The sequence below is a fragment of the Festucalex cinctus genome, chromosome 10, assembly GCF_051991245.1.
Source record: "Festucalex cinctus isolate MCC-2025b chromosome 10, RoL_Fcin_1.0, whole genome shotgun sequence".
NCBI lineage: Eukaryota > Metazoa > Chordata > Actinopteri > Syngnathiformes > Syngnathidae > Festucalex > Festucalex cinctus.
This window is the reverse complement of record NC_135420.1, coordinates 20,606,541-20,632,363: the sequence shown is the minus strand read 5'-3', so window position 1 is coordinate 20,632,363 and position 25,823 is coordinate 20,606,541. Positions and strand designations below refer to the sequence as shown.

Below are 25,823 nucleotides of genomic sequence, written 5' to 3'. Positions count from 1 at the left end.
ATCAGTCTAAGTACATAGGTAGAAAAACTGTAGTTTCGGTATCTATAGGCCAGTCTTTGGTGTTCCCCAGGGATCCATTCTACGCCCACTGATTTTTTTTTTTTGCCTTTACTTTTGCTCTCTCTAGGCACATAAGAAAATTCAGTACTTCGGTTCAGTGTGAGCTGTGTTTAAATGTTAAGCTTTCAGTACTTGTATGTAGTAAATTTACAGTAACGGGTAGAATAGGTTGGTAGAAAACATAGACCGTAAGTAGAAAAAGTACTGATGGATTTTTCTCAGTATAAAGAGATCCAATACAGTAAATAGTTGACTACCGGTGTATGAAAATGATGGAAATTATTGAGTGTATTATTTTCTTTTCATTCTTCCATTGAACTTCAAAGATAACCATGTTGTTCAAGTAAAAGCAGTCATTCTGAGCACAAATCTTCATTGATGCTTCATACAGTAAGTGGGATGTGGACGTGCAAAGCGATTTCAAGGTCGGAGGTTTGAGGAGGAAGTGTTGTCAGGAAATGGGTGACAACGCCATGTTTTTACACTTTAAACCACCCCCTTGTGACATGCCATTACAGACAGCAGCGGCCATTGTGCTCGCGTGTAACTTGGATCCAATCGCACTGAGAGTGCAGCGGGCCCATTTTCTCCCTCTTCTCTGCAACCTTTTCGACTGTTTTTTTTTTTTTTTTTACCCTATTGATGCTTGTTTCCCTCCATTCCTTTTTTCTTCATTCATTAGTCAGTGCTCTCATGTTGCTTTATACGCCCTCCCTCTGGCATTGCGAGACAGACAACGTTTGAGCTTAGCAATAATGCTTGTCCTTACAGGCGAAGGACGTTTATAATAAAGTCAGGACGCAGGCATTTGGCAGCATTTTCGAGGCACCAATAATTCCTGGTGTTTTAATATTAAAAATGAAATACAGCAAACCGTTGAGCTCTACTTCAAATTCACTGACATATTTTGAAGTTTACTGCTACTTCTACTGACTCACCTGTTTCAAATTGTTAATGAGGTAACCACACCAGCATCGAATGAAATTCTGGTCACTGAATCAGTGGAGGCTGGTGTCTGTGGATCTCACGCTGCTTCATCTATCTTTCCTTTAGTTTTTCCTCTGGTCTCTCGAGATCTCTCTAATCGGTTGGAATTTAGAGGTTTCTGGGGTTGGTGAAAGATTCTGGTTTTGTAACCTTGTGGTTGGCAGGTGATGTCTGGTTGGTGCCGGATTTCACTTTGCTTCATCTTTCTTTCCTTTGTTCCTTCCTCTGGTCTCCTGACAACTGCATGACTGTGGTGGGACTCTCAAATATCCGGTTAAGGTGAAGGGTATGGGATTTTTATTAGGTTTCACGTGAATTAATGAGCACAAACTCACACGCACAAAAAGAAGAGCAATGATGATGGCATGTTGAATCGGTAAGACTGTCGAATGAACAATACTGAGCTCAAGAAGAAATACAATGAAATAAAGAAGTAAATTGCTAATATTTGTGGAATTGAAGACAACCCCTAAGAAATATTTTGGAGTGCAACGTATCTGTCTTCTCACACTCAGGCTTAAGTGACGCCGACCCCGTGGTGCGAATCCATAAAGTGACCCATCAGGGCATCAGCGAAGAGCTGTCCAAGACGGTGGTCCTCCCCTGCCTCTTCACCCTGCGTCCCGGTGCCACTCCGCCCCACGAGCCGCCCCGCGTCAAATGGACCAAGGTGTGGGGCCAGCGAGGCCCGGACGGCTCACAGAAGGAGCAGTCGGTCCTGGTGGCCAAAGACAACGTGGTCAAGGTACGGTTAACGCAGAAGAACCAAATCGAGTTCTTGCCGTTTGATTCATCCGTATTCTCTCCTCGGCCAGGTGAAGAAAGCTTTCCAGGGTCGGGTATCGCTGCCTGGCTACAGCCGCAACCGATACAACGCCAGTCTGGCGCTGACAGGCTTGCGATCCAGCGACGCCGGCCTGTACCGCTGTGAGGTTGTGGTGGGAATTAACGACGAGCGAGACACTGTCCCGTTGGAGGTCACAGGTCAGTGTCATGTCAAAAAAAAACACGTGATACAACATTGAACAGGAAACAGAACTTAAAGGTCAACAAGTCAAAAATGTTCTTTACAACATCACATGACCAAACACAAGAAACAGGTGATTGGTCGTTACATAACCAAGTATGTACTGTGATGTCATTTTCCATCGACATCGAGTAGCAGTACAGATGGATAAAAACTAGTGGTGCAATTAAAAAAAATTTTTTATCGCAATTAATCGCGTGACTTCAATAGTATAGTAATATATATTTTATATCAGTTCTAAATGTACAATAAAATATTTTTTCTCTTATTAACAAAAGAAGAAAAAAGTTCAACTAATAGAAATATGGCTGCATCATTTAGTCATTGATACAGTAATTTCATAATAATTCATAAAATTGGGTTAAAATGAAAAAGATGTACTGTAAAAAACTAGTGTGATATTGACTTGTGTTGATCATTTTTCTGCCACTAGATGGCATAATCGCATTTGTAAGACATTGGTGACAGCTCAGTGTATTTTCTTTTCATATTTAGATATCTAATCTAACATGAAGTAATGTGAAATTCTGCACATTTTTAAAATTGTAAAATACAACTTGACCCCAGTCTCCACAAACATGCATTATTATGAAATTTATCATTGCTAAATTTTGATGTGAGCTGTGTTGCTTTCCAAGTCATTAATGACGTTTAATAAATAAATTAAAAAAAGGAAGAAAAAAAAAAGAAAAAAAGTGGCAATGAACACACTCATTTTGACACCCCTAATAAAAACGGAAGAATTTTGATGCTAATTCATATTCCACAAACATAATATTAATCAGAATGCTGTGTTAGACTAGCGTAAACATATAGAACATAAATATTTTTTTTTTAACTCGATTCCCCTAATTGTGATGTCATAATGAGCCTGACCACTCAGTACTACAGCGTTTGTCGTCATTATGATCGGGGGTGAGCTGGAGCCTATCCCTGCCGACTGGCTCGGTACTCCCTGGACTGGTCGCAAGCCTATTTCATGTCATTGTGTCCTGTTTAAGTAATTCATACTCACTTACTCGATATAAAATGTTTGCTGGCAAGCTTGTCTGGCTACAGGATATTTACGATAGCATCTGTTGGGTAGAATTTGTCTATGTAATTGATACTGCATTGCTCATGACTAGCAAGCAGTCTCTGGTGTAGCTCCCGTCTCGCCCAAAGTTTACTGGTAGAGACTCAAGCTCAGCCATGACCCTATTAAGAGCATTGTGCGACAAAAGTGGATGAATTGATGTGACAAATCTCACTATAATGTTTACTACACATTCAGCAGACAGTTACTAGGCAGAATATGTGGAATGCCGTACCCATGGATGTAAAATATTAAGGGATTTTTTTTTTGTCTTAAATATAAGACATAGTGGAACGGTATTAAAACCGAGCCCACCACACTGGCTTGTTTTTATGATCTTCTATCGTGTTTTATGTCGTTACGATATGATGAGCGGCGACGTCCACAGTAATTACACCATTTAACCGTCATTCAAGTGCGCCTCTTTTCGGCCTCCACTAATTATTATTGCAAATTAGCACTCTTGCTCTTTGGTTGTGTGCGGGTGCCCCTTTTGCACCCCGAGGTCTGCCGCTATGAATAATAATGACGTGTCGCGCTAATGCGACCATTACACTGGGGCTTGTTTACGGTCCGCATAACGCGACAATGAGGGAAATAAAGGTGAGGGAACTCAAACCCATTAAAAATCATTCCCTTGAGCCGGCCATGTTCATGCATGAAATGAAAGCGAAAGCCAACAGAGACCGGGCTATTGTCAAATAGTGTACACTGAGCGAGGTGGCTCTTAATGGGGGAAAACATTGCATCATTTCACATTTGTGCAATGGCTAACACAATTACAGCCATCTCTATTTTAGATAACGAGAAGCTATTATTATTGCGTCTGCAGGAAAGACTAGCCAAAAAAAAAAAGAGCCAACGCTCACCCGGTACATCCCGGTTCACTTATGGCGACAATCACATTTTTATTTTTTTTTTGTAGAATGTATCTACTGTCACGGAAATCCTTACGAAAGTATATTGCTGAAATCTGATTTAAAGCAATCATTCAGTTTGCTTAACTGACTGATGATGCACTTTTCTGCTGTCAATTGAACACCAGGAGAACAGTATGACTGTATTTCGGGTATCTTTGTTCTTCACTGTAAATTAGCCCTCAAAATGGCTCCCAAGAAAGTTCAAGTGATTGTGCTATCAAGAAGCCAAAGCCCGCCTACTGCAGCAGAACACTGCTGCGCACGGCGGGGAAGGAGAGTGGAGTGAGCTTGAAGGCGAGATAGCCGACACTCGCTTGGCGACGCCTTCTAGAAAAACACAACACACGCCTGTGCAGTGTGTACGCTTTGATTACGAGTCATAAAAACAGTTTATTTCAAAGTGTTAACTCACTGTCATAATTTTGAAAGATACCGTGCTTTTTTTATTGTATTTTATTTATTTATTTATTTTGGTCCGTGTAAATTCTTAGTCATCAAAAAACTCTGGCAATGATGGTATTTATGTTTTACAACAGGTTACATTTCTCTTCATTTGAGTGTTTTGTTTTTTTTGTTTTTGTTTTTTTTAAATGGGATTTGGAACAGATTAGTGACATTTCCATTTAAATCAATGGGGAGAGTAGATTTGAGATACCAGGGATTTCAGTTACTCAGTTTTTACTGTACTCGTGATCTGAGATGAAGCGAATTCATCATCATCATCAAATCAGCAGTTTTGTTTTTTCTTAAAACACTCCGAACTAACATGAACTACGGAGTCGTGAAAGACTAAACTAAGTGCATAGGTGTATAGTACACTTTTTATAGAAGTCTGGCAAGAAATGTGTTTGGATGACGAGCAACCAGCTATTGCACTTGCTAGCTGCACTTGCTATAAGCACTTGCTGGAAAACCAGTGTCAGTACCAGATGTGATCGGACTGCCAGATCGTATCAGGGTCACTCCATGAACACGTCATGCTAAGGATTGGCTGGAAATTATCCAGTTGACGTCAAACATTGGAAAGAAAATATTAAAGATGTAATTTAAATAACAAAATGTATGGACTGAAATTGTAAAAAATGTAAATAAACCTAATATAAAAGCAAAATATATTGAATTAACGATAAATACACAAATTAATTGCCTGAGATGTGACAAATATTGTCAGTTTAGATTGCTAATGTTTTCCTATTATCATTAAGGCAGTTTTTGTGATGTATTGTGATTTGTGAACAGCTAAAAAAAATAAACCAAACCGAAGTGAACACATCTGAATCGTGCATTTCATTAGCGCTGCTGTACTGACGTCATCGGCAAGTGCTTCAATCTATTTTATTATTTATTCAATCTTAAAGTTATCCTGCTTTTATATTCTTAGGTTTATTTACATTTTTACAATTTCAGTCCATACATTTTGTTATTTAAATGTATATTTAATATTTTAGTTTCAATGTTTTGACATCAACCGGACTTTTTTATATAAACTTTATTGAACAATTGTAAACGGACAATTTCCAGCCAATCTTGTAGCGTGTCGTCATTGGTAGGCGACGACACCGATACAATCTGGCAGCCCGATCACGTCTGGTGCCGACACCGGAAATGAATCGGTTACGGCTGACGTCAGCCATGATGAGAAGCTTCTTTAGAGTACAGTGATGTTCGACTGCCGGTGTAAAGTACTATTTAATGTATGCAATGTAATGTAATGCCGCCCTTTTCTTCTAGTGTCGGCTACTATGTACGTTGCTAAGGAAATATAAATACGTTCTGTTTTCCATCCCACCTCTGTCGAACAGCTGATTAGTGAGCTGCGAGCGCCAGCGATTCAGACGGAAGCCAATTACATAGCTAGCGAGGAGTTGCCGTCTCCAGGGTTTGGTCTTAATTGGCCGTCACGCTACTCTTCGCCAGTCAAATGCTTGTTTTTAAACGTATCCATTAGGCGTTATTGATACCGCTTGGCTATATCAATAACTTATTAACACACGTGGATCTTATTCCAGTTTCCATTCCGAGTGATATAACGCTCCTCCTTTGATATTCCGTCTTTAATTTCTCACACGACGCCTAACTCAGTCGCCTGCTTAGCTGTTCGGCGCACGTATTTCTGAGTCAATTGTATGTGTCTTAGTCATGGCGCTATTGATTGTTTGAGTCCCTCGTGGTGATGCGGGGGAACTGGTTTAACCGGAGAACCGGCAGCCTTGGCTGAAATAGTGTTCTAATTGACAAGAGTGTTGTTTTCCAACCTTTATTGAGCCAAAGCTCATCTTTTATAGTCTCATGGCACCACACCAAACAAAAACATCACAAAAAGCGTATACTGAAATACTAGTCTTGTCTAAATTAACTGACAAATGTTTAGACTCAACATGTCTGAAAGCTCATCAACTGTGTGGATCTTGGTCAAAATGTATGTCTTTTATGGGTCGCAAAATTTTTTCACTATCATCACACCTTGGAAAGTTACACAAATTTATCCACAGTTAGCAGTTTTATCGATCAACACAAAATTGAGTGGCCATGTCTGTTTGAGCAGGATAAACAGAAAAGTCTCAAGGACCCATGCCTGAAATTGTACAGATCGATTTAGCTTGAAGTCCATGGCGGTTTGTGGTAAGTGCAGTATGCGCGGCTGCATATGGCAGCATTTTGTGGCACACTGAGTGGGGCAGCACAAATAATCTCATTTTTGCTTCATGGCAAGTTGTGAATTAATGTTCTATGGTTGCTCGATTACGGAAAAAATAATGACGATTATTTTGCCAATAATTGAAATCACGATTATTCAAACAATAATTTATTTTTTGGTACAAAACAAGAAAATGTTTAAGCATTTAAAAATATTAAGACCGACTGAAAGTTCCTTTTGGAACAGAATTTAAAATACTACTACTACTAATAATAATAATAATAATAATATTCTTATTATTATTACTATTACTAATAATAATTAATTACTTAATTAATTAATTAAATAATTTTATTTATTTATTTATTTAATTTATTTATGTTGGCAAAAACTTGTAGTTGGAGTGCAGCTTGTGCACTGTGCAGTAGGACGACCATTTATTTTTTGGGACAAAACAAGAAAATGTTTACACATTTAAAAATATTAAGGCCAATTAAAAAATAGAATCACTATAATTATGTAAGTTACTTTTGGACAGATTTTGTAATAATAATAATAATAATAATAATAATAATAATAATAATAATAATAAATGACGGTAGTCGAGTGGTTAGCACGTCGGCTTCCCAGTTCTGAGGTCTCCGGTTCGAGTCCAGGCTCGGACCTTCCTGGGTGGAGTTTGCATGTTCTCCCCGTGTCCGCGTGGGTCTTCTCCGGGTACTCCGGTCTCCTCCCACATTCCAAAGACATGCATGGCAGGTTAATTGGGCGCTCCGAATTGTCCCTAGGTGTGCGTGTGAGTGTGGATGGTTGTTCGTCTCTGTGTGCCCTGCGATTGGTTGGCAACCAGTCCAGGGTGTCCCCTGCCTACTGCCCAGAGCCAGCTGAGATAGGCGCCAGCAGCCCCCGTGACCCTTGTGAGGAATAAGCGGTCAAGACAATGGATGGATGGATAATAATAAATGATATATATTTATTTATGTTGGCAAAAACTTGAAGTTGCAGCAGGATGATCATTTATTTTTTGGAACAAAAGAAGAAAATGTTTAAATGTAAAAAAACGAATAAAAATTATTAAGACAAATAAAATTCTTTGAAACACTAATGACGCTAGTTCCTTTGGGATGAGACAAAATTTAAATTTTTTTATTTATTTATTATTTAGTTTTATTAAAATAAAAAAAAGTGCAAATGTATAAATTTAAACAACTAAAAAAAAAAATCTTATGATTATGCTGATTTTGTAATTGTGGAATGTAATAATTGAAATCGAATTTCTATTAATTGCACAGCCCTACCATGTTCATTTACATGCTCAGTACAATTCAAAATTACACCGTTTTTAAATGCAACATTAGGAGCAGTCCTCAAATATTTTGCTTTTAATATTCTGCCACATCCTTCTGGCTTCTGATGCTAAAATAGCCTTACAATTAGAGTTTCTGTTGCTTCGGAAAGTACTTTACAGGCTATGTATCCACATTTTTGTCAGGAGAGCTGCCATTGCGCTGGGGAAATAGCTTGGAAATATAATTGTGTACATTGGGACATAACTTACATACCCGATGAGAGCTGCAGTGTATAGAATGGATTTTATTACTCTGGAGGGCCAAGAAGTGTTCATACTGTATATTCATCGTGCACCGTGGGTCTACTCTGGAATGGCCCCTTGCTGTTCTTCTCCGGGAAGAATACGATGATGTGCGAGAACACAATTTTCCTCGCTCAAGCGCACAGTTGGATTGCATATCTGTTTGGACAGCCTCGATATTTGTGCAAAAAGGACAGCCCTTCAGAATATAGACTGCCTATAGCCTGGAGTTCTAATGGGTACACAGCCACCTAGCTTCCTATTTCACAAGGATCTGTGTCACTCTCCCTGATAAAGTCACCGTGTTAGTAGCCGGACACCCACCGATTTGGTTTCACGGAGTTGGCCTAGGTGAGTGTCAAGCAAATATGGCAGGTGGTGATGGAAAGCTATTTCTTTCTAATTTAAACGGAATATACAGCTTGCTGCTGCTTTTCACAGCTCTGGGAAATGAGGCTTACTGTGTTCCTAATTGCAATGAGCAACCACCATCTGCACATAAGAGTGCCTGTGAAGATCTATGAAGCAAACTCAAAGAATTAGAACTCAATGCACTTAAGGCAGCCCTGAGGAGTGACGGATTAGTTTGTTTGCCTGTCATGCACATTTATAATTGGTATAAAGTGGACTAAAGTGTAATGCTCAGTTGCAAATTTGTCTTTTGCCTGGGAAGACTACATTCAAATTAGTTCATCAACATGAAAACCAAAGAACAGTTCCGTGGCTGAAAAACAAGAAATTGTGATGATGATGGATGGATGGATATCCTAATTAGCAGTGATAGGTGCATCAGTAAAAATTCATCATTCGCCAGCGTCCGTCATTATTTCAAGCAGGCCCAGTCCGTCAGACATTTTAACCGCGCTTCCTCCATCACTAAATTACTGTTTGACACCACTATTTTAAGAATGTCAGTTTAGATAGAGAGAAAAAAAAAAGTTTATAAAAAGACAGCTGGAAAATCACTTCCGTCTGTACTTAATTCATCAGATCTTTTACCAAGTCAGAGTCAATAAAGAAAGGTCAGGAGTGGGGATGCACCAAAATATATTTTTTTTTTTTTGGCTGAAACCATGGAAAAAAAAAAAAAAAAAAGAGAGAGAAACGCTTGGCCGAAAACCGAAAGGCAGGAAAAAACAAAAACAAAAAATATGCCAATTTTTACTACCATTGTATTTAGGGATGTTCGATACAACTTTTTTTTTTTTAAGACTGTACCAAGTGACAATACCATTCGTACTTATGACAAATATTCCAAGAAAATTACGTATTTTTTTTAAAAAGACCTATAAATCCCAATTATAGCAAATTTTCTTAAAATTTATATATATTATTCAATTTTGTCACAAGTCATTTTGCATAGAGCACAAAATTAAATGAATAAAAAAAAACAGATAAATGAAACAAATAATCCAGTGGCCGGGAGGGGGGGGGGGGGTCCCAATCAAAATATGTAGAATACAGTGACAATACACAACTGTAGCAATAGCGCTACTATTGCCGTACTTGGCAGTGCTCTCTTTTTTCGACTTGTTGAAATGTTGTCCGGCGGGTTACCAAGCGACACCCCTCTCCTTCTCAGCTGCTGCGAACGGTACAAGCTCACACGATGAAACGTCGGCGAATAGCAAGGTGGAACATTCACCCCCGCGTTTGTTGTCTAATTTAGACAGACGCTTGCTTTCAGCGTTTTTTTTTTTTTTTTTTTTGCTTGCGTCATCACAGCATCCTATTTCAGCCATATTCTTTCGGCTTTAATTTTATTTTGGCCGAAATTTCCTATTTTTGCCATTTTCGGATGAATATTTTCAGTGGCTGAAAATTTGGTGCTTCCCTAGTCAGGAGCAACCAAGGTCGGAACCGGGTAGTCAATCTGGAAGCGAACGTTGTGTAAAGCCAGACATGACACGAAGACAATCTGGCAGATAAGGTGGCTGGATAACGAGCCTCTTCTCGGTCCTGCAGGTGTGGGTGTTTGGCTAATGAGCTGAAGGGTGGCCAGGTGGCAGAGTGGAAAATTCCGCCACAGCCAGGAAAGATTGTGACAGGCATGAAACATGCTGCCAAATCAACAGGGCACTCTTGACTTAAACCCTAAAGAGCATGTATTTTACCTTACAAAGATGCAACTGAACGTTTTAACACGCCGAAACGGACATTTGAAAGAGGCTGATGGGATAAATAAATAAGATTAAAAAGAAGTCTTATTCACGTTAATCTAGTTAAGGCTGTTCCAAATACACGTTCTGAGTCCAGATAAAAAAAAAATGAAGCTATTCCTTTTTTTTAGAAACAAAAGCGAGTGGAGCCATGCAGGAAGGTGACATTTGTTGTTTGTTTGTTTTTGTCGCTGTCTGATGAAAATATTCTCCTGTGGCTGCACAGATGGAAGTGTCAGTGCGCCACGATGACGTCCACGTGGCTTCATGTTTACGATTCACACATTCCGATGCTCCGAGGCTGACATCTCTCGTCTCTCCCCCACTCCAGGCGTGCTCTTTCACTACCGCGCTCCCCCCGACCGCTACGCCCTGTCCTTCGCCGACGCCAAGAGGGTGTGCGCCGAGAACTCTGCGGTCATCGCCACGCCGGGTCAGCTGCAGGCGGCCTTTGCCGACGGCTATGAGAACTGTGACGCCGGGTGGCTGTCGGACCAGACAGTGCGGTGAGGCTCTTTTTCTTATGTGACGCTTTCAGTTATACTGCAGTGATTCATAATGTGATGCAGGAAATTGTCCACATTCACTTGATTGGTCTGCAAATGATCGTTTGCTCACAAATAATAAAATAAAATAAAATAAAATTAAAATAAAATAAAATAAGATAACTGCGATTGGCTGGCAACCAGTTCAGGGTGTACCCTGTTATGTTCTGAGGTTGGATCCCAAAGCGCAGACACAAATAAGATTTTAACTCTTTATTCACATCGAGAGGCGTGGAAAAGCTTGACGAGACGAGAAACAATGAGAGTTGCACAGAGGAACAGAGGTAATAATCCGACAAAAACACACACTTCTCAGACAGGCTTATATAGACAGTGAATCGATCTGATTGGTTGTGGCTAGACATGTGGGTAACAGGACTGACATGGAATTATCTGATTGGCTGTTGACCAGATAAAGAGATTAAAGATTCCTGACATCACATAGTTGCATGCCGATAAAGATTTCTGACATCTCATAGCATCTAACCAGTTGAAACTAGATGTTGGTGACATCAGTTCAAAACAGACACTTGACCACACGGGCATGACCCAAACATAACCCTTGTATGACCCTAGACATAACCCTTACATGACCTTAGCCATGACATAAGCATAACCCTTGCATGACCCTAGTCATAACAGTAAGCATAACCCTTGCATGACCCTAGTCATAACAGTAAGCATGACCTGTGCATGACCCTAGTCATGACAGTAAAAGCATAACCCTTGCATGACCCTCGTCATGACAGTAAGCATAACCCTTGCATGACCCTAGTCATAACAGTAAGCATAACCCTTGCATGACCCTAGTCATGACAGTATAAGCATAACCCTTGCATGACCCGAGTCATGACAGTAAGCATAACCCTTGCATGACCCTAGTCATGACAGTATAAGCATAACCCTTGCATGACCCTAGTCATGACAGTATAAGCACAACCCTTGCATGACCCTAGTCAGAACAGTACCCCGCCTGCTGCCCATAGACAGCTGAGATAGGCTCCAGCACCCCCCGCGACCCCTGTGAGGAACAAGCAGTTCAGAAAATGGATGGATGGATGGATGGATAAAAAAAAATATATTCAATTTGAATTTAAAATTGAATCAATCAAATACAATTTAGATAATAAATAAATAAATAAATAAATAAACTTTTAGGATGAACCTGACTCGATTAGAATTGAGCTTAGCGTGTCATCAGCTTAAAACCGAGATGCAGAGAGACTGGATGAGTCACAGAAAGGCATGCAAGTGGACCGTTCAGCCCCTCGTTGGAGAACAGCAAGCAGTGAATTCTACTGTAACTGATCAAAACGGCTACGACATCAAAGCTATTGCGTATTTTCCAAGTATGTAGGCGCTCCATGATTGCTCCTAATGGCATGTTTACGCACACATTTGAACAACGCTCCCCACTGTCAGTCATTCCAGCCCGTTCGGCATGAGTCGCCTCCGAGCTCGACTGGGCTCATATTTACATTTTAATTACACTTTACTGCGGTCGTCAAGGAGACTGACTGACTGTTGTCTCGCTGGCAGGTTGTTGTTTTTTTTCCCTCTTCCGTCGCCCTCCCTCGTACTCCCCTTGTTTCCACTGGGGACACGGCTAATTGGTCCGCATTGAGGAGGCTCAAAGTGAACATCAGCCAAATGTCCAATTAATAGCGAAGCTGCCATTGATTCATCAGCTGGAGGGGGGTTGCGAGGAGAGACCACTACCATGGAAATAGTGTGGAAAAAAGCCTGTATGTAGTGTGTGCTTTGCAGTCTTTTCATCATCCCCATGTGAAACAACAGCTAAAGCTGGCGCCGAAATACGGCTCACCAAAGCGCTGGAGGGATTCTGGATGCTTTTAACCTCTCACTGACTTCCCACCTTCACCTCCCTTGACTATGAAATGTGTTTGGAAACAATCACCAAGCAAGATGGATGTATAATTATTCAACACTAAAGGGAACGGCTTGTTTCTTAATTGCCTTGAGCGTGTTGTGACATGTTATGAATGGCGTGCTTGCATTTTATTACACCAATGGGAGATGTTTTTTTTTTTTTTTACAAGGAGTTTTCATTTTCTTTCTTAGGCTAATTTTGAACTAAAATAAAGCCGAAGGGATAATGAAAGTAATTTATCTAGGAAGGAGACAATCATTCCTAACATTGGAACCTCAATAAAGTGGTTGGAGAAATATGCCTCCAGTTAAGCAAATATTCATCGGCGAGTCTTGAGAGTAGGTTACTAGCCATGGCAAAGGCAGGGGCCGAATGACCCAAAACATCAAAACAACAAAGTTTTGGACTGGCCAATAAATCCCCAGACTCAAACAACAATGAGCATGCATTTTAGCTGCTAAAGAGTAGACAATCCACAAATAAAAATCAATTGAAAAAAGGCTGTGGGGAAAAAAAATTGCAAATGTTTGTTTTGTCAATATCAACCACTATTTCTAATACGAATTAAATATTTTATTTTACTCACTTTATCACTTTATTCACTGTCACGTCCAAATGAAAATATTTCCGGTTCATTGTAAAAAAAAAAATGGAGGAATTTGTCTCACTGTCTGTTTTGTTCAAGCATTTCTGGCTGTGCTCTGCAGCTATCCCATCCAGTCGCCTCGGCCCGGTTGCTATGGCGATCGTGACGACTCACCGGGCATCCGTAACTATGGCAATAGGTTCCCGGACGAGCTGTTTGATGTCTACTGCTTCGCCAGGCGGCTACAAGGTAGGCGCCCGGAGGAGACAAGGCCCTTCCTTTGGGTTTTAGTCTGCCTGCAACCTGTTTTTTTTTTTTTTTTTTTTTTTTTTTGTATTGTGCACTATAGTGGTGACATCAACATTGCTGCAGACTTTTTTTTTTTGTGCAACCTTTTGGGAATCCCTGAAACTGAGCTGTCTGTTTCTCCCTCCCAGGTGAAGTTTTTCACTCCACAGTGGAAGAGAAACTGAATCTGGCCACAGCCTCCACCCACTGCCACTCGCTAGGAGCCCAGCTGGCCACCGTGGGCCAACTGTACCTGGCCTGGCAGGCGGGCCTGGACCGGTGCGACCCGGGCTGGCTGGCCGACGGCAGCGTGCGCTACCCCATCAACGTCCCGCGGAGGAACTGCGGCGGGGACGGGCCCGGCGTGCGGACGGTCTACAGCAACCCCAATCGGACCGGCTTCCCAGACACCACCGCCATGTTTGACGCTTACTGCTACCGGGGTACTGTATCATAGGTCCTATCCAATGGTTGTTTTTTTTTTTTTTTTTTTTTTTTTAACTGACAGATGCAAGGGCAGTTGTAGATGAGGTAATAAATAAATAAATAAATAAATAAAATATGTCAAACAGTTCACTTGACTAATAAATTACAGATCAATTTATTTTCATTTAATTTGACTCTAATTAATTAACCAAATATTTAATCACTTATTAAAATGCTGAACAATTCATACATAAATTATTTAGGTATTTTTTTTAGTAATCACCTTGGTTATATGTCTTCAGAAATGTTTAATATATGTGTCATTTTTCTCAACTTTTTTTGCTGTTTGTAGCACATTCTTGCCAATGTACATTCCTATGAGCCTATTTTTAATTCCACAACCAAGTAGGAATGATTGACATTTTCTATTCCAAGGTGTCACGTCATAAAGCTTGCGCATAACAATTCATTTTAAGTCGACAAAACAACAGCAGCAGCTGGGGAATAGCGCTGCAGTGCGTTTGTCACAAACAAGCTCGTAGATCATCATCTTTACGACATGAAGGACTGAAACAAATTATGTTCTCCAAAAGCTGAAAGGAGATGAAAATGTCAATATTGGCTTAAATAAAATACTTTGTTTTTTTAGGGGGACAGGCCAAGCTATATGACTATCTTTCTTGTTGGCGACTTACCCACAACAATGTGGTTTATTGTATGCAAAACAGTGTAGAAGGGAATTAAAATAGACATAAGAAATTAAGTCAGAAAATAGAGAATAAAATACATTTACTAAACTAACTAATAATTGCTCCTATTTTTATTTCTATTGTCAGGCACTCATATATCAAATTGATATTGGTTAATAATGCTAAAGAGTGTTAAAATCAGGAATGAGCGGATACCAATACCAGGTATCAATATTGTGCTGGGTCAGGGGACGAGATTTAAAAAAAATAAAAAAAAATCTAATAAAAATAATATAAATAATAATTAAATGAAATATTTCCATTTTAGTTGTATCATCTTTGCTTTATATTAATTTTCGTTTTGAGCCCAAATGATATTCCTGTTTTCACAGTCAAAATTTTTGCATATTTCCCAAATGGGTGAAACACAAAGGTCGACAACAAGCAGCCATGCCTCACCTTCGATTGCGCAATCCCTCACAAACTGCTTGAGGAGGCTTGTAGTGGCAATTTCCTGTTTCTGTCTTTCGTCACGTTTCCAATGCATTTTTTTAAGCCACTTGTAATATGCACTCTATATTTCCATAGTCAGGCTAATGTATGTAATGTATTAATTTATTATTTATTAATGTTTGGGTTACATATTTAGTCTTGCTAAGATGAAAAAAGTCAGATGAGGCATACAGTACTCTGTCTCACTAACCACCACTGCATACTATATATGTAGTACAAAATAAAAGATGAAAATCTTTGTACTTTTTTGAGTAAAAATGTCTCCTCTTGTGTGTGTTTCTAGCCCATCAGCCTGAAGATGTGCAAGCCGCACAGGCCCTCGCTTTACTCCACACAGTCATCCCAGCTGCACAGGCCGACTCTCCACTCAGTCCATTTCCCAAGACTTCTACTCAGACGGACCTGAAGGAAGCGGCCACGAACAACTCCTCTGACATCTCCGACGAGCACGTGGTCATCCACTTGAGGCCCGGGCAGGGTTGGGATACCCGACAAGATGGCAGCCCGACCAGCCGATCCCACCGAGAGGACCCCGACGACCCGAAAAGCAGCAATGCTCCGGTGGAGCTGAATAGCCAAGGAGGTTCGGCTCAAGAGGAAGAAGATGCTTCTTTTGAGACTTTACCAACAGCGGCCTCCACCACCTCTCAGCCTCACACCGCTAAAAGCATGCTGGCAGACTTTGTCAACACGCTAATGAAGCCTTTCAAGTACTGGGCCAGTACCGGGATGGGGGAAGGCTCCAACAAGAACCAGACTTTGAGCTTACAAGCCAGTGAAAACAAGGGCGGCAGCGACAACGCCATCACAGAGCACGGGAACGACGCGTATCCCTCCAGGCTTCTCCATGCGAGTGGATTACAGAGTGCCGAGGATGGTTTGTCTGAGCAGGAGAAAGAGGAGGTGCCGCTGTTTCCGTTGCTGCCTGCAGTCCAAAACGCAGGGAAAATTGAGGCCACCACACAGCAGGAGGGCAAATTTGCTGATAATGGTGAGAGTGTTTTTATTTATTTGCATCTCTTGTTGTTCTTCAACTGTTTTTTTTTTCTTATTAACTTGGCTTGTGAGAAATTAGTGCATGACTCTGTCCCATTTATATGTTACAAAATGATATCATGCTGTTTCTGTTCTAATTTATATTGCCTCATTTTTTAATGTATTTTTTCCAACACAAATTTAGTGTTAGAAATCCAAACTCAAATGGCACAGAAACACTTCCATATTATGATATTTTTGTGCCATCTGAATTTGTAGTTGACATTAAGGGCATTGCTTTCGTACCCAGCACAGTGCAAGGCGCAGTCTCACTGCGTGCATTATGTGTGGAGTTGTCTTTCTTTTGGTATATTGCTTGACTAGCGCATCTAAACAAGGGCATTTTGCGCCGCTGTGAGATGGAATGCAGATGACTGCCGGCCAATCGAAGCTGCTCCTACATTCCCATTAGAATTAGGGTTGTGGAAACGCACACAGTCCTTGACATTGCGCAAGCATTGACTAGCTAATGCCCGTGCTTGAGATTGGCGCGTGCAAAGTCCTCTTAAACAGGGTGCAACGTGGTGCCAAACACGATAAATTAGATTTGCCCCAGCACGTTTTCATGCCTGTGAAAATAAAGCCCTCAATGTTTAATTTTTATTTTTTTTTACACAGATTATTATTATTATTATTATTTAATATTACATTTATTCTGTACATAGAACAGTAAATCGGGACATTTCTTGATTATAAATTATTTTAAAATGAAAAAAAAAACAGAAATGTGTTTGATTTTGATGCTCATATTTGAAATTCATACTCATTTGGCACAGATCAATAAAACTGAATTCAATTGTGACATTAAAACCAAGATGCATACCACAAATTTAGCGAACTGTTTAACCCCTGATAAACTAATAAAAATGTCCTACTTAATCCATCAAAGAAAATTTGTCAAATTCCAATTGCAAAAATACTAAACAGAAATGCAGGTTATGCATCAGCACTGGGTTTTTTCATGCGTTTACAAGACAAAGTTGGATTTAAACACTTAAGATGTAATGCACAAATAAAAAAAAATAAAATAAAAAAAAAGTGGACTTGAACTCAGTGGAGTCCCGCGTGTCCATCACAGAAACACATGCCTCCTTCACAATGTTTCCAGCTACACCCTGGGAGGACCAAATTGATGTGACAGAAGAGCTGACAGGCAGCGTAGATACTCCTGACATGATTCACACAGCCTTGCAATAACTTCTCCTCCTATCCCCACTTTTATTTTTTTATTTTTTTATTAAATGTCATACCTGCAGATGGGTGGCGGTGGTGTTCATCGCACATCTCTCTTCCTCGTGTCTGTCTCTCGCATTGTCACCCTCCGCCGGCAGTTTAATATTACCTCTGCCCGACTCCGTAGGGATTCTTAGGCCAGCGAAGCGGAGTCACTGGGGGTTTGTGTTGCAACATTTCCCTATTATGTGCTTTGCCAAGTAGGCCGACAGCTTTTTGCGTGCCCCTTTGATAGGGCCACGGATTGCACTCACAATAAATAAATAAAAAATAAATTAAAATAATAATAATAATAATAATAATAATAATAATAATAATAATAATAACATTTTCAATACCATAGTTTACATGATTTCCTCTGAAAAAAAACAACAACAGTAATTTTGGAATCGATTGTGTTCTACTTTGGAGGTTTTGTTTCTGTCTAACTGTCTCATTGAATGAACGACATGCGCCAATACTGCATGATTAATCGTGATTAATATGCCTTTTATGTGCATCAGTGAGCGTAGTAAAAGTATTAGCGGCAATTAGGTTTGCCTGCCTCCTATGGAAATGATTCCCATGCTTGCGGACCTCTCTTAAATGTCAGGCAATAGCTTTTGAATAAAACATGTCTCCTTTTAATATTTCACGCGAACAGTATTTGTGTATGTTCTCCCTCTGGTGGTAATCTGTTCTATATACATTTACACACTCGATAAGCGGTTAGCCTAGCCCGGGTTCTCTCAATAACACCACTGGCCTAAATAAACACAAAGCAGTCATGAGTCTTAAACGCTGACAGGATGAATTATTGACGACTGAGACGGTGTCTGCTTTAAGGCCAGGAGCAGATAATCTACTGGGGACCACTTGGTCTAAATAAACAGGAGCCGAGTCGTTTCGCTTATCGCTTCTCTCGCCACAACCGCAAACGCGCAAGAAGTTGTTCCAGTAAAACAATCGGGAGGAGAGAATCCGAGAAGTGTGAAATGACTTTGAACACATCCTCCCCTGTCCCCCTTTTCATGTTGTTGTTTTTTTTTTTTTTTAGTGAACACTTCCATTTTCGTGTGGCACTTAAACGGCTCAATCAGTTACACCATGACGCTCCGCTAGCTTGAACGAAAGGCCCCGAAATTTACAGTAAAATGTCTCCAGCAGGGCCTGCCTACCGCTTGTGAATTAGGATAAAATATACAAGAAAAATGCCTCCCGGTTGCATGCTAATGTTTTTTTACTGCTCCCGCGCAGTCACGTTTAAAGACTACAGAGAGCACTTGGGAGACAGCTCAGTACATTAGAAGCTCTTTTATTACTGAGAGAAACCTGAGCCTCCCCACTTATACTGTAGTCTAAGCCTGTACAGTTGCATTTCTCATCATTAGGGGGCTGAGTTGTCCACATGTTTTACTGTAAAACTTTGTTTTTGTTATATGCACTACTATTGTTCTGTTAGAGGCTAAAGAAAGTAGAAGGGATTTGGACAAAATGGGGGCAGGAGGGTTGCTAGCAGTCCACACTTGTGATTCCTCTACTACACAAATACATTTTTGATGTTGATGTACTTTATAAAAATTGATAGTGATGACATCATTAAGTTGAATGCAAACGATTAAACTTTTTTTATTTTTTTATTTTTAGCATTAAGTAAAAACTGACTTATTAAGGCCTATGCATTTTTTTTTAATACTGTACTTTGTTTAAATGTTTAGTTGTCATTAAACTTCAACTAGGAGTGACAATAAACAGATTGAAGCTGCAGCTATTCTTCTGGTTCGTTTTGCAGTACAGGGTGACCAGATTTTCAAAATTAAAACCGGGATGCTACAATTTCACTGAAAATCAAATATACAATAAATTCTCACCAGGAACTTTAAACAAATTTAATCACTGGTCATTCTCGTGACTGGTGGTTTTGGTATTACTTTAGCTAATGCTAAATGCTATCTTTGATGACAATTCAACAGCTCTAAACAAGTGTGTTATTTACCTCGCATTGGAAACACGCTGCCAGAAACTCTCAGCTAAGTTCATACGTAAATGTAGCATTTGGCTAGTAGGACTACATTTCCCATCATTCTTTGACGAGGAAGCAGGAAGTAGTTCTAGTGCCGGTATGGCAATGCAGATGAGATTGACAATGCAATCGTGAATGTGAAAGTAAATAGGAAGGAATCTCGCTAAATCACTAAGATAACTGTGATTGACATACACATGGCCCAAACAACTGCCTTGCTGACTGGAGTCATAAAATAAAAAACGGGATGACGAGCCGGCTCCTGCATAGCTTAAAATTGCGACAAAACAACCGGGATGGCGAAATCCACCAGGACTCGAGACACGAGGCTCAAAACGGGACATTTTCATGACTATACTTGAGTCACGTGCTGTTTTATTGTAAGACATTTTTTCGAGTATATCTTTAAGTATTTTTCAAAAAAACAGCCAGGACCAGGACAACATGGAGGCAGAAAAGTTGCTAGAGATTGCATTTCTCAGTTCTTCGGTCAGTTTTACGTGAGAGTCACTAATTTTGCAGTGGTACATTCACCTGATTTCAGTGCAGGTAGCACAGATTCAGTTGTCACTCAGTGACAGCGTGAGAGTGAAAGGTTTTCTTTCTCCACATATGTGCCCTGTGACTGACTGGCAGAAACTGTGTTTCGCCCAAAGTCAATGGAATAGGCTCCAGCTACTTGCATCCCTGAACAGGATAAGCGGTAAAGAAATGGGCCTCAATGTGTATTTAATGTGGCTACATTTAGCATTGCCTAGCACCGAACAGAAAACACTCCCAAATGGAATGTGTTGACGGAGGAGCAGCTCAAGGTTTTCCATGATAGCTGCTTGCCAGTCAAAGGCAGGAGCTGAATCCACTGCTTAGCCACTAGCAAGTCTCCCGCCTTAGCCAGTGTGCTTTCCTCAGTCTGTCTTGTGCTGCTTTTTGTAACCATGGCTATTATTCTCATCCAACATTAGACCGATTGAGGAAAGTGGACAGGGGCAGGACAACACAAAGATAGTAGAGTGGCTAGCAGTTAGCAAACATGGCAATAATTTTTCCTCTAGTCGTTATCAAGATACTCTGTGCTAGTGCCAGCTGTACACGATTAAAATATCCTTCAACCAGAAGCCAGTCGATCTCTTAAATTGGCTTCTGGGCACTAGCAATTCTCCTGCTTCAGCTGGTGTCTTATCCAGGTCTTAACACGTTCCTCAGTCTATCTTGTGCTGCTTCTATCACCATTTGGTATACTGTAGTCAGATCTTACAGGTTTTGAGGGATGGCCTGAAGTCGATAGAGCGTGCAAACATTTGTAAAGACAAAATAGTCAAACCTTTGAAGTCTTGTAGTACTTGCCAAAAGTTGTGGTCTTGAATGTCGTTGATTTTTGTGCCTCTGTATAGAAACCTGCTTCAGATCGTTCATGGTGCTCGTGTAATCCGGTTTTAACGTTTAATTGCTAATTTCACACCCATGAAATTAAAAGCAGTATACTTTTATTGCCATTAAATTAAATACTCTAACTTTGTGTTTCCCGTAGGGATAACTGCAGTGGGCCCCGAAGGCAAATCAAGCCCTAATGAACGGGTCAAGTTTCAGAATGGAGGTCCAGCATGGGCCATCAAATCATTACGGCGCTTCAGAGTAGGTTTTCCCAGGAATGTTGGCAGAAGCCACACTTGGGATCCTCTGGAAGCCAAATCGGGGCCCCTTGAGATGATCACCCTGCCCGACTCCTTTCACCAGGACACAGTGGAAAACTATTCTGGTGAGGGGAGGGACCAGGACAACGATAGGGTACAAACAACCGCCGCAACTGGGACAGATCAGAAAGAGGAGGTGGAGGGGAGCAGTGAGGGAAATAGTTTTCATGTCGACTTCGCTAATACAGTTCCCATCAGTGACATGGATCTCAGTCCAGAAACTGAATCTTCACTCCACCAAAGCCAGAGTGACCTTGTGACTGTGGCTGAACTCAGTACTTCGTCACGGTGGCAGCTGGTGGCGCAACCAACCACCACCACATCGCCTCAAATAGCCAAGGAGGCCAGGGGTGAGATCATCTATGTTCACCGGCCTGATGACAACCTCTCTTCTTCTTCGTCGCAAAGAGGAGAAAGTGGCTCCAGTGGTGGCTTCCGTCCCGCTCTTAAGAAACAAAGGAAAGGAGCGAGAAAAAAGCCTGGTCGCGGTGTAGCCAAAGCGGTCACTTCCACACCAGAGTCTTTGATGGATGTGCTGACCACCACGGAGATCACTACAGCGCAGCTTCTGACAACCACAGACACTCCGAGCACAGATCCTGCAACAACAGCAGTTACCGTTGAACTTTCCTCCAATACCTCCTCTGCACAGGAACCATCTATTTCTATCTCATGGATGGAGAACACCACGAGCAACATGGAGGGCAACTTCTCAATGGAACCATCAACAACAACCGCCAGTCAGTTGACGAGCACTGGGTCGAACTCGAAGGATGCTGTTACAGAAATGGAGTCCAGGTTAGCAGTGTCGGAATCATTTGTGTTTGGAAGTCGTTGGATCCCTTCCAAAGGCTCCACTCCGAAGTTAGAGGAACACAAGACTCCGGCGGTGACGGACGGCAAAGGCGCAAGAAACCCTTTTGGTATCCTGGTACCCAGCTGGGCTTATGGATTCCTCCCACCAGGTATGTTCACGCTCGTTATCGTCATTACGTCTACAAGCGATTATCTAATCAGTCATGATTAGTTTGATTGCATGCAGCTCAATGGGAGTCACAAACAGTTGCTTTCCTCAGGCAACATGCAGGTGTCCTGGTGACACTTGAGTTTGTAATTCAGTTCAGTCTTTATCTAATGAACACTGAATTGATGCCTGCGTACAAGATTTTGAAATATGAGAGGAAAGAAAGGAAAGTCCAACATGCTGCCCCTAACATAAATGATGCATGCTAAATCTATTTCTTTCGTTCCCAACTGGGTGTAGAAATCAGTCCAGGCAGCAGTGAGGTGAGAGCATCCAGGTCTTAGTCGAGTAATTATAGGGTCGGCATGAGTGCAATTAGGTGGACTGTGTGGGAGACAAAGATCCTCGCCCACCCCCAACAAATCAATGGAGACACAATCTTACAAGATGGGCCTCATAATTGACTGCACTCTCGCCTCCCTTTCTAATTGTTTTTCATTCATTCCCTCGCTTTTGTTGAACCCCCGCCAAACAAACATCGGCCGCCTCCCTCTCTTTCGCCACACTGGCGGTTGCGCTTGTTTGTCACAGCATGTTGCCATTGATTTCGCTGATAGCTGATGGCCGCGCCACCGTGGCGGCAAAGCACAGAGAAAATTAAAATCATTTCTCACTGCGCCGTTTGTGTAATATTCAGCCCGCAATGTGTTTTTAATTGAAAATTTCTTGGAGCACTGCCTTCTGCCCACTGTTTTGTGAGTTCAATCTATTACATGGCATTCGGGAACTGTTTCTTTGGGGGTTCTTTGCCGACTGGCTGGGCAAAATCACATGTGGCACGCGTAGGACATAATAAAAGCATTACTTCTTTATGGAACGTAACACTGTTAGAAAAAAAAAAAAAAAGGCCATCAAAAATATAAAAAAAAAATAAAAAGTACATATGTTTGGATAGATTTGATGCCACTGAACATTCTGAGTGGTGGAAAGTAAAAGAATATTCATAAATGACTTAGTTATTACACTTACAATGAGTATCCAAATTTTGTACAAAATACCGTATGTGGGGTATTTTTTTTTTTGCCTCAAGGGCTAGGAGGAGCTGTATTTCTAACTGAATGTTGTCATAGACATACCTTCAGGCCATGACTACAAAAATACATGTGAAGTTTCGGATTTTTTGGAGCATGTACCGGGAGTTATTAAGCATATCGTTTTTCATTGTGAAGGAAATATGAAACACAAAATTTTATGCCCCACCCCATCATATAGTATTTTGAAAAGTCAAGATTTTTTCCCCTGTCGCTGGCTCAGGTCTTGACATAGTCCAGGTAAAATTTGAAGTAAATTAGATGAAACATGTAGGAGAAGTGGGCAAAAGTATGTACATTTTACAAAGAGAGTTTTAAGTACATGTTAACATTTTTTTATTTTTTTTTAATGCTACTCAAAGCTTGATGAATGAACACACAACCTTCAGGTTAGGAGACAGCCATTCTACCACCTGAGCCATGCCACCTTTGCTGTGTGTTAGTATATTGATGTTGTCAGGCAGAATCCTTGTACCTCCAAGAGACCAGTTTTTGGTCTCATTTAGGACACACCATCAATGCAGTATAGTGGCAAACCAGAATAGGTGATCATTCCTGCTATAAAGAAAATATAGAAAAGAAAACAATTTTTTTTATTTTTTTTTTAAACAGTTAATTTTGTATAAATTTTGACACCTACCGGTACGTATGTATGTAAAAATATTGGTATAACTCCAAATTGTTTGACTTCGATTGTGACCATTGACTTTCATACATTTTTCTATGAGTCTATATGTCTCTTATAGGATGACATTTGAATGGATGGCTCACGTCGGACGATTACAAGAATAAAAGCCCCGCGTCGGGGTAACCTTTTGTAGTTGTCAGGTGTACTGCGGAGGAAATTACAACAGGGAGGGAAAGGGCAGCGGGGGTGGACAGCTCTCGATGGAAGAAAAGAGAATAAGAACGAGGTTAGTGTGTCCTCTAAGGTGTTATACTGTAGGTGGGAGTATATAAACTTCACAGTGATCAATAAGCGGAGCCTTGTCTTATGTCTGTTTACACCAAGGGCTACTTCATTTTTTACATCTTTCTTTCTTTGGTATTGTTACGTTGTCCTTTGCGTTTGCCCTCTGACATAACTTTGGAAAACTTTCTCATCGCTTGTCAGTCTGGCCTCAAAACACGCACACGAAAAAAAAAAACGTATGTCCTGTCACATAAAAAAAATAAAAATCCGATCAGATGTTTAAAAAATCGTTTGTACCCCACTTCACTGAAAGCCTTCCTGGCTTCAGTCTTTTTCCAAGAGGGACCAGACGACCAGCAACATCAATAGTCCTCTACGCGGCCCTCAAACAAATTGGAGAGTTAAAATTCAGGAGCTGAGAAAGGTTGAAGTGTGCGGGTGTTTGGCATGAAAGGGTGAAGATAAATGGAATCAGGGGCAAGCCAGAGTGGCATATTACCAGTGTTTCTGCGGATGGATGTTTCAGGTTGTCCGCCAGCTCAGAGAAGCCAATTGATTTGTCTGCCCCGTCCTATTTCTGACGCTTATATTTTTCTCTTTTCCGCCTGCTTCTGTCGGCCACGACCCTGTGTCTTTTGTTGCTCTTTGGGTCTTTGGTGTGGATCGGGTTTTGATCTACCTCTTGAACCCAGCACAGTCGGACTCAAAGCAGTCAATCCCTAATGGTTAAATTCTCCCGCTTAAGTACTTTTTTTTTTTTTACGTACCTGGGCCTGAAGCACTTTTTCCTCTAAATCTATCTGTATTCTTCCATCCAGACTTCTGACACACCTACCATGCGTGACCTGGGAATGAATCCACAAGCACCATGATTCATTTAATTGTGAGGCCGGCATCCAGAAGGGAACAGTTTTTTCGTTTTTTTTTTTTTTTTTTTTATTCTGTGTAAAATAAATCCATGTATGACATCTTTTAGCAAGCAAATGGGTATTTTCCATTTATATTGTGACAGCAAGTTAAAAATGACTCAGGCAGTTATGCTATTAGGCTAACCATATCAAACACTATTACTGCTTATTTTAAGGCACTCGTTTGCCAGCGGGCATAAAACACGGGCGCAAACTCTTCCGTGCTGACTACGCATTGACTCTTTGTGCGCACGAAGTTGTGAATTAATGAGGCAAGACAAACTGTCGAGAACGAGCTTAAGTGCAAAGGGGGAGAACTCACTCTTATGGGCCCCTAAAACTGCATCACTGGGCTGTTCATGAGATCTCACTGCCACACCCAATACTGTGCAACCGCTGGGGTTGAACACAAGACATTTTATGGTGCTACATACATAAATTATACTTTATATCAAACGTGGCTCTTCAGCACAAAAGCACTGCCCTGACTTCAGTATCTTAGTGTTGAATTTAGTCACCAATATTTATACACAATACGCTACATTAAAATAGTTGACGCTTATCACATGCTAGCACTGATAATGCTTTTAG

The 25,823-nt window shown here is 40.8% G+C and overlaps 1 protein-coding gene across 2 annotated transcripts in view; it reads left to right on the top strand.

Moving 5' to 3' along the window:
* The window catches only part of ncanb (neurocan b), a 147,781-nt gene that overhangs the window by 74,144 nt on the left and 47,814 nt on the right, over positions 1 to 25,823 (top strand). For both annotated transcript variants that reach the window (XM_077533233.1, XM_077533234.1), the window contains 7 exons: positions 1,563 to 1,792; positions 1,863 to 2,031; positions 10,789 to 10,963; positions 13,601 to 13,728; positions 13,917 to 14,210; positions 15,679 to 16,386; positions 21,194 to 22,321. In XM_077533233.1, the coding sequence (XP_077389359.1) occupies positions 1,563 to 1,792; positions 1,863 to 2,031; positions 10,789 to 10,963; positions 13,601 to 13,728; positions 13,917 to 14,210; positions 15,679 to 16,386; positions 21,194 to 22,321 (2,832 nt within the window). The remainder of the gene's footprint in view (positions 1 to 1,562; positions 1,793 to 1,862; positions 2,032 to 10,788; positions 10,964 to 13,600; positions 13,729 to 13,916; positions 14,211 to 15,678; positions 16,387 to 21,193; positions 22,322 to 25,823) is intronic.